At 38.8% G+C, this 16,296-nt stretch overlaps 1 protein-coding gene across 1 annotated transcript in view; it reads left to right on the forward strand.

The window, feature by feature from the left end:
• Positions 1 to 16,086, forward strand: part of IQCM (IQ motif containing M) — a gene marked incomplete at both ends in the record, with an annotated part of 204,548 nt that extends 188,462 nt beyond the window's left edge. The window contains 1 exon segment of the mRNA XM_084286067.1: positions 15,989 to 16,086. Coding sequence (XP_084142193.1) covers positions 15,989 to 16,086 — 98 coding nt within the window.
• Positions 16,087 to 16,296: the final 210 nt, after the last annotated feature.

Consider the following 16,296-nt stretch of genomic DNA (forward strand, 5'->3'; position numbering starts at 1 on the left):
GCAAGAAAACATGTTAAATAATTTCTGATTAGAAAATCAAATCAGCCATCTTCTTAAATGTATATAATTTGTACAGATATGTATTCAGAAGCAGCTGATGTATTTGCTATCTGCTATTTAGTACTCTTATCAGTGAAGGAGAGATTATTTAAATCTCCATTTCACATGTTTTGAAGGAGAATACATAAATCAATACCTAATCTGACCTTTGATGTTAGGTCCAGAGTGGGGATCTAGCCTCAAATGATATGTAATTGTTTTCTTCCAGAAATTGATTTTCACTTACTGGGCATTTTGAATGTATCAAACATGGCTCTGTGAATGCAGCTTTTCAAGGGCTGAGAGCTTTTTCTCCAGCCTCTGATAATCTTTCAGTGACTTCTGCAGTCATACCAGTTATTGCAAACTTGTATTGTTTTGTTTGTCAGAGAGAAGAGGAGGGAAAGAAAAGGAAGAAAAGGGAAGTAGAGTTCAGATACCAGTTTTTTCACTAACTCTCAATCCTAATGTCTCCCTTCATTCTTCCCTGGTCTGAGAGAGAACCATCTGTTCCTTTCACCTTCCATTTTTTTCAAGAAGTTGGTCCAGCATTTAGAAAGCAAAAATTTTCTTCTAGATTTTTTCTTCTAATATTTTTTTTTTTCTCTGAGAGCTGCATAGATAGCTAAGGATACTCAGCTAATATCCAAGTTTCATTTTTGCTTCAGACAGTTTTTCATGTATGTTATTGCAAACTCTGTACCCTAGAGCAAGTATCTTATGCCATGCTGAGATGGCATGTAACTCCAGGTTATGCTCAGCTCCTGGTTTGCATCACGTCACTTAGAAAGTCAAAAATCCCTTTTATGGTTACCAGTACAGCACATGGAAGTAAAGGAGATTTAAATCCAAGGCAGCTGTTGTAGCTCCATTAATATGTAGGAGCAACGGTAGTGTGATCAGATTTATGAAATGAAAACGAGCTTTGCATTCCAACCACATGCGAGGCAGATGGGCTGTTTGGGTTTGCTGAAGAAAATCCTGTGGGAGTGTAGGATGTAGAAGGTGTGAGAGCTGAGCTGTGTTGTAGATGTGTTGATGTCCTTTGGGAGGGGAAAACAGGGGGAGGCTAATTAGGCGTCCACAATCACCGAGAATGCCCTGTCTCTGCAGCCAGTGCAGTTCTAATGTGAAAAGAGGAAGATGGTATCTTTACGTCGATGAAGATGTTGCACAGACTTGCTGCAGTAAAAAGCCTCAGTTTCCTGTGGCTGCCTGGAAGACCATGCTCAAAAGGAAGAAGATATATAAGAAATGATGCTTACACAGATTGGGGACCTCAGATCTTGTATTTCTTCCTGAAACACAGTTGCTTTCACTCAGCATCAAGGCGGGGACCTGTTTTCCATTTACCTTCCTTGATCTAACCTGGCAATCTGAACGTGATGATTTAGACCTTTGTACATTTACAGATGTGCAAAATGTAAACTTAAATTTCACAAACTTTCACTGGTATGCAGTCATCTCCAGTATAGCATATGCATCAAATGTGGTAAAATTATGTAATACATTATAAGATATTAAATAATGATAGAAACAGAATGTCTGCTTAGCCTGTGATGCCTTGTTATATATACCTGTTCTGTGTGAGAAAGGTCCTGGAGATCTGGTTCATGCAAAGAATCACAAGCAATAAGAAGCAAATATTTAAACCTCAGTCCTGCAAATATTCAATTAGGTTCTTTTAGTCATCAGGAAATCAAAATGAATTTGACTGTATTGTCAGTAAATCATTTGCCAAACTCCTCTTCTTAAAAAAGCAGTGATTTTGAGCTCTATAAAGTGATACTCTAGTAGATGATTCTCGAATAGATGATTCTGTCATTCAGCAATGTGTACTGCATGTGTGTAGATTATATGTGTAGGTAATAGACAGACGGACTGACCGACTGACCAACCAACTGATCAACTTTGCTTGCCTACAGACTCAAGAAGGAAAAATTACTGGCAGGTTAAAAACTCCTGGAAAACAAGGTTTAAAATAGAAAGGATGACAGAACTCTAACAATAGCATTGTGAATGGCGACATTGTCATTCTGAATGGAGATCTGCTTGAGTCAAATTGAATAACAATGCTCTTTTTCTTCATTAAGACCATTAAAATCTGTAAGGCTATGGGACCTGGATAGACATAAAGGTTTTAAAAAGCAATGAGGAGAGATTAATGCTCATTGCTGCATACTTACTTGAAGAGTCCAATTAAGTAAAAGTTTGTGCTAATTTGAGTTCTCTGAAAAATCTAAGCAGAACAGCCTCATTTTTGCTATTGCATTGGTTTGCAAAACAAAACCACAATTTTTTCTTGGTATCATCATATAAAAATTATGAATTCTTTCTAGAGAGCAAAATGATTTTTACTGTTGTAGCTGGAGATAAATGTTATTTGTGCATAACATCAAAATATAAGAAATCAAGATTCTTTCTCTATGCCTTACTCTGCTGTTTCAATTGAGCGTCTCTGAGAATATTGCAGTTTTCTATTGTTTTTTTGGATGTGCTAATATTAGCATGAAATGTGATAAGAATTATTTAAGAACCTAATTGCTCTCTATTTGGCATTTGAATTTTGCATCTTTGGAATTCATCTTTTCAGAGTGCTTTATTTAGTTTCTATTAATACCCTGTAATTTAATAATTGTAGTAGGAGGATGAGGAGAATATGGAACAAGGAAAGATTTGCATATGCCTTTGATACAGTGGGTTTGTGAGAGGCTCTGACCTGTATTTTTAGACTAATCTTAAAAAGCAGTTTTGCTAAGGCTGGAGTGAACATCACAGAGCATGGAGGGATCAGACAGGGAGACTGCTCATCCTTTATTCCATTCATTTGTCATATGACTAACGGAAGTCTGACTCAATCAATCAGAGCTCTGCAAAGCAGTCTTAAGCTATGTAATTCTTGATTAAATCTTGCTTTCAATGTAGAAATCAGCCTGAAAAAGAAATTTGAAACTAAAACTAATGATGAAAACAGGAAAAAAATAGCTTTTTCTGTTGCCCTAAGACTACAGTGAAAAGCACATCTGAAAAAATTGTGGCTGTGACTTCATGTTTGAGTTTTTGCCTATTAAAACATATTACTACAGGCCTCTGTTTTTTGCACTTGTAACCCAAGTAAGAAAACGGCATGCAAGAAAGAAATCTTCTGGAAAGATTGGCTAATGGCTATGTAAACAGCAAATGCTTGCCACATATGGGCATTCGGAGGTTTTATTGCAAAGATTCAATGACTATTGCGAACAGGGTAGAGCTCTGAAATGTGGTAGTAAGATGTCTGTTTTGGGTAGGTCCTGGAAGTAGTTTAGCAAAGGTTTTACCAGAGGCTTTGGGATTTTTGACTCAGGTCCTATGTAGATAAAGAGCTAGAGCAGCTGAGACATGCCTGTACTGTACTGCTTGGGTCTTCTGCAAGGGCCTGGGGTGATGTGAATGTGGGAGCACCTAATCAGAAAAACAGGGTCACCTCCAGCGCTCACCTCAAGCATTGGCATATAAGCAAGTGCCTACAAGGCACCATGATGGGGACATGCACTTGGTGAAAGAGGATCAGGTTAGAGAATACTTAAGCTAACTGGGAGTAAAGCAGTTTGTGGGTCCTGATAGGACCTGTTTTGACAGAAGACTAAATGTTGTTTTCCCAAGATTCACACATTGATAAAACAGTAAATCATTATAGGATAAAAGATGCTTTTGCTGCCAGTGATGTACTGGCTTTTAATTGATAAGAAGTTTTTTTTTTTTTTTTTTTTTTTCTACTAGATATTAAAATTATTCAAAAATATGTATTGGACAAGTGGAAAAATTGCAAAGGGATTTAATTGAGCTTTATGCATTATCTGTTAAATTCTTGATTTAGCATCTTTATTTCTGTGTTTCTATTTCATCACTTGACTCTGTGGCCACTTTCTCTGAAAGAAAATGTTGACTTTTCAGGAAATTAGAAGCTCTGTTGAGTGGTTGGAGCTTGACTAAAGACTGAGTAAGGATTACTTGCAGGAGAGAGATTTTACAGCAGTAGTTTCCCAGATGTGTGGGTATGTTTGCATGTTTCAGAAGCATTTTGTGAGGACATGATCTAATATTCTGTTGTGAAATTTTGTCAGTTTCTCAAACTTCAAGGAATTCTTGCTTCAGCTGCTGCAGTAGAAAGAGATTGTTCTGCAGCAAAAAGGCTTGGACAGATTGCAGGAATCTGTTAAATATTAATTCAATTAAGGCTGAATATTCAACTAAGATTAATACCAATGATATATTAAAATACTTTTATGAATTTATTTAAAAAGAGATGTAATGAAATGTATCAAAACTTGTAAGTAGTATTTTAAATAATGCAGTGAAGCTTATAATAATTGTATATTTGAGGATAATATAGGTACAGACTTGAAAAGAGACGATTGTATATTACAGAATCACAGAATCGTCTAGGTTGGAAGAAACCTCCAAGATCACGTAACACTAACCAGTCCTCCACTAAGCCATATCCCTAAGCTCTACATCTAAATGTCTTTTAAAGACCTCCAGGGATGGTGACTCAACCACTTCCCTGGGAAGCCCATTCCAATGCCGTACAACCCTTTTGGTAAAGTTTTTCCTAATATCCAACCTAAACTACCCCTGGCGCAACTTTTGCCCATTCCCCCTCATCCTGTCGCCAGGCACGTGGGAGAACAGACCGATGCCCACCTCACTACAGCCTCCTTTAATGTACCTATATATTACTTACACATACTTACATATGTGTGTGTGTATATACATACATATACATATATATATAAAGATGTCTAGGGAATTGAGAAAAAAAGCAGAAGATAAACTGGTCTTGGGCAGTCAGCCTGCAGATGTACCGTTTGTTCTTGTCTGTATTACTGAGCTTCTGAATTTCAGCATCCATGTGCACAAACCTGTTTGCACTTCCATTTCCTGGTGTGTGGGTTTTCATAGCAAGGAATTATGACTCTGTGTGTGCTGATACAGATTGATGCCTGATATGCGGAATCTGGGTTCTGGAGCCTGGCGTAGATGACAAATTAGCAGGGAAGTACCGATGCAGTGCCTGTGTCCTTACCAAATATGATTGTGGATGGTAAAAAATTTAGAATAATAGGAAAGAATTTTGCTGTCTGTTCTCTGTCTGCTGCACATTTTTTAAGAGAAATAAACATTTTAAATTTATTTTTTTCTCACTCAATATATTTCTCTCTATTCTTTCTCATGTGGCCCATCAGGCCATGTGGATACTTTGCAGAGAGAACAAAGACAGATATATGAGTAGGAAGGGAGAGAGGACTCAGTATAACTACTTTTTGCTTTCATATATGTCTTTTTTAGTGGTATATTTCCCCTCAAGAACATTCACAGGGTGAAAACAACATAAGGGCTACTGAAAATATGTAGCAATGTACTGCATGCTTTTTATCCTCATTAATTCGAGACAGATAGCATTTGAAAGTAAAATATCCCTCAATATCACTACCAAAAAAAAAAAAAAAAAAAGCAAATACAAGATGAGCAATGCAGTGCTTGTTTCAGTGATCTTAGCGTGAAGTTCAGTGGGCTGTGAGTGTAAATGTTCAGAGATACCCTGTGTGGTAGTGGGTTCAAGAGAAAGGTCTGTGTGATGGCTCCTCTGTGTTTCCTAACTAGATAGGTATGCAGTCATCAAAAGGGCACTGGTTGTAAGCCCTCATTGTTGGAGAGTATAGCAATGGTGAACTCACTGTTCATATCCAATTGGGGGTCTAAGTTCAATGGGACCTTGGTGGGAAAACCTGAATACTCATCTGTGAGATCAGCAAGTGAATGGAAACCTCACTCACTGCACAAGCGTTTGCCCTGCCCATGCAATCTAAGCCACCAGCAAGTGCATTTGTGCTCTGCTGAGAGGCTGCCATGTTTTACATTGACAGGACTGAAGCCATCAGAGGGTTCATGCCCAGATGTATCTCTTTGTTGCAGCACGTGTTGGCATGCTCCAATGCTGAAAGGTGCCAAGTCCCTACTGGTCTGACAAGCTTCTATGATCCTGATCCTCTGGTTTTAAATGTCAGGAAAGGCTCTGTTAAGTTTGGTGGGCTTATGAAAAAAATCTGTTATATTTTGTGCTATATCAAATGGTTTATTCCAGTGAAGGTTTGGGTACCTATCCAGTGCAATCTCAGACACGTTATTAAAAGATTGGCTCAGGACTTTCTTCCTGTTCTCCCTGTCCTTTTGCTTGGAAGATCAGTTGCTATGACCAAAATCAATCAACATTTCAAGGCTCCTGGCACACACATGTAAAGACAAATCACTTTGTCACTCCATTATTACAATTATGTGATGGGAAGGAGAATGCAGTCCAGAATACAGGATCCCCAAATCTTCAAACCCAAATGCCCTTGCAGATGAACCCTCTACCTACCTAGCAAGAAAAGATGCAGGCTTAGTTTCACAGTATGTAGCTTGGCTCTGATTCTGTGTATGAGAAAGCTTACTGTAAGACCAAAATCAAATTATCTCTGTGTTCAGAAGATAGTTACCATTAAATTCATCTCTGCGCTGTCTAATTTCATTTTCAGATTTTTGCGTAGTTTATCTTATCTAATGAAGAATGTTGACACAGCAGATCATGCTTCTCGGAGAGGAACTCGTCTTTACTGGCTTTAAAATGGCCTTCTTCAAAAGTTCTGGGCAGAATGACACGAATGGAATAACAAACAAGACTTTTAGATGCAAATCCGTACATATTAGAATGCTTTATGTTATTGTTAGCGTATCGGGGTTGCTTTATCAGAGAAGGGAAAGATGCTAAAAGCATGAGAATATTTAAATCCTGATGAAAGAAAAGCTGAATAGGAAAATAAGTGATTCTTTTTCATCATTTTAGACTGCATGTTATTGTCAGGATATCCAAGTGCACTTACAATATGGTTTATTTTAAAAGAACAAGCTAATTTGTATTGCAGCACGATTTCAGTAATTTTGTTTCAGGCTGCTACTTTTATGTCAGGGTATCCAAATTTGCAACCTTGTGAAGTCTGAGATGTTTCTACTAACTTATACAAGATTGTCTTTTACTAATTCTTTCATGATTGTTCCAAGCGTGTTATTTTATTTTATTTTATTTTATTTTATTTTATTTTATTTTATTTTATTTTATTTTATTTTATTTTATTTTATTTTTATTTTATAGAATATTAGACCTCAGTATTATAAACGTTTTTGTTGGAGCTTGTATGTAAGACTGTTAGGGCAGGATACCACCTGGGTAACATGACTTGCTTTGAGTGAAATGTACTCCCAGGACACAATGCCTGGACAAATAATTCAACCTTTCTACCACCTGGGTACCCAAAATGGGGCTGACATGCCAGCTGAAACCCATGAAACCACCAGGAGGGCAACTTCTAAATGGTTGCCATCACCAGCAGAGTTAACTGCTTGCAGGTGCTGTGAGTGATCCCACAAAGCCTGAAAGCTGAGATAACCCTACAGTTGTACCTATGGGAGCCAAATGCTCTCTGGCTTCTGCTGCCTTCTGCTAGCAGGGAGAAGCTGTGGTAGGTTCTGCACCAAATGCCACTCCTTTGGGGCACATGGTGGGGGCCCAAACCTCAGGGTCCCTTATGATTTTCTGTGCAGCCCTCAATCTGACCATTAAGTGGACAAAATTGAGGACCTCCTGGCTCCCTCCTAGTGAAATCTCAGCCATTCAGCAATCTTACATTTTGGATTACATTGGGTAAATTTCTTCTTGGTAAAGGACTGAATTCAGGATCACATGCTCAGAGCTCGCTCAGCCTTCCCAAATGAAGTCAATTATACCCCACATGTTAACTAGATGATTTAAAGGCAACCAAACAATTAATTTTACCCTGAAAACAATAGAGATGGACAATCTCTGGAGAAAAATCTGAGGAGTTTTACTTTATTTTGGTTATGAGGAATGGCTGGTACAGAGAGAATGTGAATTTGTATTCATTGAATTACATGTATATTATATTACAGGGAACATATTCCAACAGCGATGTTACTGTACAGCATTATACAGTAGAAAATGTGAGCAATAGCACTTACAGAACCCATAAGAAAACCAAAGATAATGCCTTCCCATCCTTCTAACAATGTTTATTAGTCCCACAACAATAAGACCACCCTTTATTGGCACAGGCAGCTATCTCACTCAGCATCTGAGAAGCTTAAATACTAACCAGTCTGTGGCATTTTCTTGTCTCCTTAATATACAGAGGATTACCCTTGTGAAGGACTACATAAATAGAAAATGTGATGGCTTTAACTTCTCTAAGCCTGTCTTCTTTTCCTGGCAACAGTTTTAAGCATCAGTGTTGCATCCATATTAAGTGTGAATTCCCTCGTGTAAATCCCATTAAGGTTAATAGAATTTTACTTTTACTGCTTAATAAATTTCAAAGTGGATTAACTTTTGAGAAATATTTAACTAGCCATAATGCACAGAACATAATCCCATACCAGCATGCGTATACTGTAGCTGAGATAGAGAAACTCTAATGGAGAGATGATGAAGCAGCTTCATATTGTATGTAGAGAAAAGATTGTACCTTAGCTAATATTTCAATAACGTTTGTGTCTTTTCTTGTTTCTTGTTTCTTTTGTCCTTTTTTAAATGTCATTCTAGCTTTTGTGCTTCTAGGTTTAAAATAATAATGAATGATTTGAGAGACCAGCTTTTCCATGCTCTTGTATCATAATGCAGTCTTGTGTGTAGAGTAACCACCGGACCCACTAGGGGAACTAGACAGCAAGAGCCTGTTACATTACATGCATTAGACTGTATATATGCACAAATGCTGTATGTACAGTGATTATATAAGCTGTACTTTTCTTCCTGTTTTTAAATTTAAAAACTCATACTTGGTGAATTTGAAATAGGTTTATAGTATTAAGCATAGATTTCCTTTAAAATGAGCAATGTTTGTCCCTCAAGAGCTTTCAGGGACTCAACTGACTCCAGTTTCCTTTCTCCAAATGCTGTTACGTTGGATTTTCCAACTTAAAAAGATGTGCTTAGGTAGATGAATCTGTTTCACTGGAGGCAGGCAGAACTGAACTTCTTGTCACTGATGCTGCTCTGAAGGCAAGGCGAGGCTGTGTCACCATGTGTCAGCAGCCTTTCCCCTGACCTTTTGTGGGGGAATGACAGTCCTGGAGGGTGAGAGACAGCCTACTCAACAACCCTCCCTACAAAACTGCAAATTTAGGTATGAAAAATAGACAAAATATCCAAGTTTTTTAATGCTCATCCATTGCTGCTTTTCTGCTAGTCTTCTTTTGTTTTTCACATAGTTGACATCCCTTCGTACATCCTGATTATTATTTGTGTTGTCTGTATGGTGAGTTGGGAAGTATGCCTATGTATAACTGTAAATTGTAGCCCAGGTTGGGATACTGCAGAATATCTCAGTATTAGTTATATTCAGGAGACTGACCTAAAAAGTCATTGCAGGTTTTCATATTTATTATTTCTTAGAGAATTCTATGCCCAATAACGACATGATTTTTTTCTTTACATGCCAGCCTTGTAACTCTGCATGTCAAGCTGTCATCTTTGCTTTTAATGTATTTTCTCCAGCAGAAACTTATGTTACAATATTGCTGCTAACTTCTGTAAGACTGAGGCTGTTTTTACAGCTTTATTGGTTCATCAAAAAGCTGAAGTGAAAATAGAAAGAAGTAAAAAAGAAGAAAAATGAGAAAATCTTTTTGTCATCCAAATAAATAGTTATGATCTTAAGTACTTACAGGGGTGTAAATGTTTCAAGAATAAAATGCTGTGTCCTCATACTCCTTTTTAATGTCTACCAGCAGTAAACAGATGTGATAATATCCATCTAAACTGGCAAGTTGACTTAAACATCTGTAACACATGTAATATCTTAGAATTGAAAAGTAACTTAAGTATGGTTCATTCATGATAACGAGAGTTAGCCAGGGACTGCAGGACAGGTACCACTCTAGATTTCAGGCTATAGCTTTCCTCTCATGAAAGGATGCAAACTGACTGTTTACTTTTCAGTGCTCTGGGTCATTCTGGATTGCACCTTCAATTTCAGCAGTTTTCAGTGGGCAGCTATGCAACATCTCAGTATCTGTATTTATGACACTACCTAAACATGCTCTCCCTTCAACATCAGTTGCAGTTCTCCATCTTTACTCTGTGGTAGTTCTTTTGAGTTGTTGCCGACTCATGCAGTTCTGTCTTTGGTCAGTTAAAGGGAATTTTGTCCAGGAGGAGTTAGGCTATTGTACTTCCAATGCTAACCAATATAACGTGTATATTTGCTGATGTATTTTCAATAGTAAGTTGTTGTCGACGGAAGGAAGACACAGACGCTCAATCTGAGTGAACAATGAACTTCAACTTTAATGGATAGCTCAGTCGCCTTTTATCTAGTTTGAACATAATCAACTCATACATATTGCAAAAACTAAGCTCAGGATTGGCTAACATTTCCCGCTCTTTTCAGGTAGTTCCTCCTTCTTTTAGCCACCGTCCCGCCTTAGGGACTGTCCCCATCGCTCAAGGGCATCGTGTCCTTGAGCCTGATTGGCTCTCAGCCAGCTGTGTACGTGCCAGACTCATGTGAGTTGAGTACGGTACTTCACTAGCCCATTGCCTCTTAACTGCCCAACATCCACGTGTCCTATTTCGCTTAACCATTCCTCCACAATTCCCCCGTTTTTATTTTGCGCTACAAATACCTTCTCTGTGAGTTGCTCTAGTTTCTTAGTTAGGCAGTTAAAGATTATACGTGCAGCAACTATAATCAATATAATTATAAGTAGAAAGCGAAGTCCCTCTTTAACTAACAAAACCCATCCACCCATGTTCCCAAAAACAGATTTAAGCCAACCTTCAAACCAACTATCTTGTACTACAATTTTTTGCATATGATCCCTTAACCATTTCAACTGGTCGTGAATTGACTAACCATGGTCGGAAAGATAAAAGCAACACATTCCTTCTACATCTTCACACCCATGTCCCTGAGCCAGCAGTAAGAAATCAATAGCGGCCCTATTTTGCAATACAGCATGTCTTAGACTCTCCATATATTGTGAAAGAACTTGTGTTGTTACATTTGATTGTTTAACAGCCCAACAAGCAAACTTATTAATGTTAGTCAAAGCGTGTGCAGTTCCCACACCAGGCACCAAAGAAGCAAAGAATCTTTCTGCTGGACCCCACAATTCTACATCATCATTACAGTCAGAACCCAAAGTTTTTAGTTCTCGTTTAATTCTTCTGCTCCTTGTCGAGTTCTGCCACGAGTGTAAATCTGGAGTGAAAAGTGTGAGTCGCCCTAGGTAACACGGTCCTCCAAAAGCATTGGCTGGTACTCCTTGCCATGCACGGTCTCCACAGATCAAAAACATGCCAGAGAGAAGCAGCACAGCCGCCGCTGCTTCCATGGTTACGTCAGACAGGCTGCAGGGTCCTGATGTCCGTCCCTCTGCTCTGTGCCGACTCGCCACACGGTGAGCTCCAAGTGCAGCGCTGCTCGTGGCGGTGACTGAGGGGGGTGGGGAGGCTCCCATTGCCCCGTAGCCCCAAGGCAGCGTTATCATTCTCTCTGAAGGCGGCAGTGGGCAATGCCCAGCTCCAGCACTTCCCGGCAATCCCAGTCGCTCTGTAGCGGCAACAGCGACTCTCTGCTCAGCCTGATGTGTAGCTAAAGCGCTAGTGACTGTTCTCCAAGGCTTCAATAAATTTTTTAGCAGACTTAATATCATTAATAACATCACCAAACAATTTATCTCCAAATTTACGCCACTCTGTTTGTTCAAAAAACTGTATCAGGATTTGTAAAACAACCCTGCGCTACTGCATATGCTAATAACCCTGGCAAATCTTTTTCTACAATCTATATCTAAAATGCTCCGCTTTTCTAAAAAGCATCTGAGCAAATTATACGCCGCTTGTTTTTCATACCTTTATATATACAGTTACAGCCTTTCCAAAGACCTCGGCGGCGCTTTTCCGGCAGGACCCTTTATAGGCTCATCCCGAGTGCGGGGACTCCCTTCCACCTTCTGAGCTGCGGGTGCGGGGACTCCTGTCCCTTTCACCTTTCAGACCTTGGCGACGCGTGACCGGCGGGATCCTCTCCCGGGTGCGGGGACTCCACGTCCCTTTCACCTTCCCGACGCGGGTGCGGGGATTCTTGTCCCTTCCACCTCCTGGGCTGCGTTGCAGGACCAGTTCCTCCCTTATTCCGTCGAACACGTGGCCCAGGATCACTGCCAGCAGTGTCCAAATCCCGTTCAGACTGGTCCCTGTTCGGGCGCCAATTTGTTGTCGACGGAAGGAAGACACAGACGCTCAATCTGAGTGAACAATGAACTTCAACTTTAATGGATAGCTCAGTCGCCTTTTATCTAGTTTGAACATAATCAACTCATACATATTGCAAAAACTAAGCTCAGGATTGGCTAACATTTCCCGCTCTTTTCAGGTAGTTCCTCCTTCTTTTAGCCACCGTCCCGCCTTAGGGACTGTCCCCATCGCTCAAGGGCATCGTGTCCTTGAGCCTGATTGGCTCTCAGCCAGCTGTGTACGTGCCAGACTCATGTGAGTTGAGTACGGTACTTCACTAGCCCATTGCCTCTTAACTGCCCAACATCCACGTGTCCTATTTCGCTTAACCATTCCTCCACAGTAAGTGATATACGTTTTTCTGTATTTTTAAAATAATAGTAGATAACTAATGGTTGAAAAGTAGTTCAGTATTACTGTAATTTTCAAGATGAGAAAACTGGGGAAACAACCAAGGTAATTTGTTACAGTGTACTAGCACACTGAGAAAGTATGCTTGAAGCATTTATCAGAGGCAATGAACAGCTGCAGAGATGGACATGTGAAATTCACTTCAGTTAAATTAGGCTTCCCTAATTTTTTGCCTACAGAAACCAGTACCTCATAACAACATGTCTTTAAGACATTGTAAAGCGGCTGTCTCTGCTGTAAAATATACATGTACAGCTTCATGTGTGAACACTGCAAGCTAATTTTTTGGTAGCATAGGATAATTGGGGAGAGCTGTCTTATGGCAGCTTTTTGCTTCTCTGCTCTATAGGTATCTTGAGGTGTCTTCAGCAGTAATTGTAAGAATACTTTTCATGGTCAGGTGTATGTTGGAAACAGATTTAATACTCTGGTTTGAGATGTTTTTGTTAGTTAGTTAGTTTGTTTTCTGGAATACTCCTAGCTTTGTTTCCTGTACTTCCCACTACTCAGTCCCACTTTCCACTTCTGATGTTATCTCAATGCTGAGATTTTAAGAAGCCCCACATACTCTGTCCAATAAGGAGTGTTTAGGTGAGACTGTGTTTTATATGCAAAAGGTCAAGAGACCAAGTGCACCACGTGCAGAGGAAGAAAAATTTCAAAATAAATTTCAGTTGACCCTTGCTATTTGGACTATTATCCAAACTATCAAAGGTCCTTTTTTTCCTTTTTTTTTTTTTTTTATTTTTCTTTTTTCTTTCTTTCTTTACTTGTGCAGAAAAGGTAATAGCAAAGCTTAAATATGTGTATTATATAAATCTTAATTTGGTAATGGATTATTTTATACAATTCAGCTCTATGGATATGGGTCTATTTTCCACAGATCTTGCCAAGAGAGTTTCCATTCTGGGGCTTCCTGCTTATTTCTTCCAGCTGCTTCTCTTTCTTCTCCCTTCTGTTGTTATTCTCCTCCTGTCTCCTTGTTTTCACTACTGATGGAGGAGAGGCTTGGTTAGACTTTGAAATCATAATATAAATGTTCTTGGCAATTGTTTCTTTCTATACCCTTCACAATTATTCTCCACTGATTCCAATAGCATTTTCCAGTTGAGTACTGCATTGCTCAGTCCAAATGCTAAAGTAAATGCTAAGTAACCTTTTAACACAGTTCATAAGGATCATGTTGGATGTGGAGGCACTGCAGGAATGACCAGGATACTGGTCAAAATGGTGTTGGCTGTGTTGACAGTAGTGATGCAGGAAGGAATCCTCTTTAAGCAGCTCATTTCCCACCTAGTCCCTAACTTACCTCACCAAGTCTATATGTGACAGAAAACCTGTCTATTTTGGCCTGCAAAGTCACTGTCAGCAACAGTGAAATCTGTGGGACCTAATCTTTTACAATAGTGTGATACTGGCTGAATGCACAAATTAGGTGTGTGTGTCCATGTATGTCTCTGTGTGTTATTCCAATCCTCTATTGTATTAATGATAAATAGTTTAAAAAGAAAAAAAAAAAAAATTGTTTTATGTCTGTGAAAGTCATTTGACTACCTGTTACTCAGACGGCATTAATCTTAGTCTTGTCAGAAGGGAATTGGTCCTCCTCCTTTCAGAAATAACAACTGGCGTGAAGGCAGCTAAGTGCCATTTTCTCACATGTGAAAGTATTTGCAGAACGAAGTCCTTTGTTTGTTTGTTTGTTTGCCTGTGTGTGTGTGTTTGTTTTCTCTACTTTTGGAACATATTAGAAAGCATCCTGCTCTTGTTATTTCTTTTGAATAGTCTATTTTCTGTAGAAAGTAATATCCACATGGTAAACTCCTATTCATCAAAACTGTGCCAAGTATGTGCCATTTTAAAGCTAAATATATGCTATTTTATTTTACTTTACTTTAAAGCAAGCCAAAATACATACCAAGAACATAGCTCTGGATGGTGTCGGTCCTATTTTCAAATGAGTATTTACTGTGTGAGGCACTTCTGTGCAACAAGCAGAGTTGGTAAGGGGCTGCTATACGAATGCAGTACAGAAAGCAGTATTTCTTCCTCTCCTTACAGGGAACATACCTTTTAATTTTAAAAACACATACTTTGCTATTCTTGGTAAAGCATGCTCAGCATGTCCTTGTTTGCCTGATGCAGTCATACCTGGCTCCCTAGCAATCCTGTTTCTCTTGCATGTTAGGAGGGTATCTCCAGGGGATATGAAGACGACCAAAAGTGTCTTGTTCTGGGGAATTAGTGTCAGTACTTAGGAGCTTCTGTGTCAACTCTTATAACCTTCTGTAGGGATGATTGACTGGTGTACAGGAGTGTATTTTTGGTCCCATTTTTCTTCTTTTCTGATGGGTGCAAGTAACTCTTTCCTCTTGTGCACTATTGATGTTTTTCTTCTTTGGCTTGGTCAGGATGAGTAGAATGTCTTAAATGATCTCTCCAAGTCTTCTACAACAAAGCATGGCCCTATTTCGGGCCAGAATATGTAAGTAGTGGCATTCCTGGAATTACAGGACCAACTGGAAATTATCTTCCCTTTTCATTATTTGGCTTCATAAAATATTCAAAATTGTTCTTTCTTTTTGTAATGTTTGTATTTTACATTTTATTTATCTGACTCGACTTCTCCTTGTTTAAAAAAATGAAAATGTTACCAAGCAACTGTGTTAGCAAATCCTGAAACCAGTCTAAAAAAATATGTATTACAGCAAGGCCAAATTATGGACGTGTTAGCAAGTTTCTCAATCGAAGAAGAAAAATATTAGAAACTATTTTGGGTGATCCAAAACAGCAGTCATATCTCTTTGATCACATGGAGAATATTCTACATTGCCTGCAAACTTACTGACGGGGGAATCCGATAACTGAAAACAAAACGAGTAATGATTATAGAAATATTATGTCTTCCTTGGACACTTGAACTAAGAGTGGCTTGCATGTACAGCATGGCTCTGTAAATGCGGTGAAGTCAAGTCACTCTGGCTAATTATTTATTTAGAGTTTGGTGTCCCTGAAACAAGCTGAAAATTCATCATAGGTTTTCTGCATAGTCTCAACTGGGAAAATTAATTTATCAGCCTTCTCCCAAGAATGTAAAATGTATGGATTTCTTGATGTTTTAAATGTTATTTGCCTTGTTTATCTAACTTGTGATATGCTTTAATGAATTAATGGCTTTTTTTTTTTTTTTTTTTCTTATTGCAGCATTTTCCCGTAAGAAGACAAAGAAAACTGATTTTCAAGTGTCAGCTGCATTAGTGATTTCTTCAATGAAAGAGCAGAAAAAAAAAACAGCTCTCTGATCAGGATTGCTGGTGTAACTGCATGAAAAAGAGATGGTGAAGTCTTTAGAAATCAAGCTCCAGTGTAGAAACACTCTTTCATTGGAAAGAATATTGCATCTGAGAGTAAGCAAGACACAGGGCTCCTTCATGTTAAAGACATTCTCAAGTAGGTTATAAAAATTGAATTGAAAATCTCCAGCAGGTTATGTAATTTTAGACCAATCAGTT

Source organism: Netta rufina, assembly GCF_964035555.1.
Source record: "Netta rufina genome assembly, chromosome: 4".
Taxonomy (NCBI): Eukaryota; Metazoa; Chordata; class Aves; order Anseriformes; family Anatidae; genus Netta; species Netta rufina.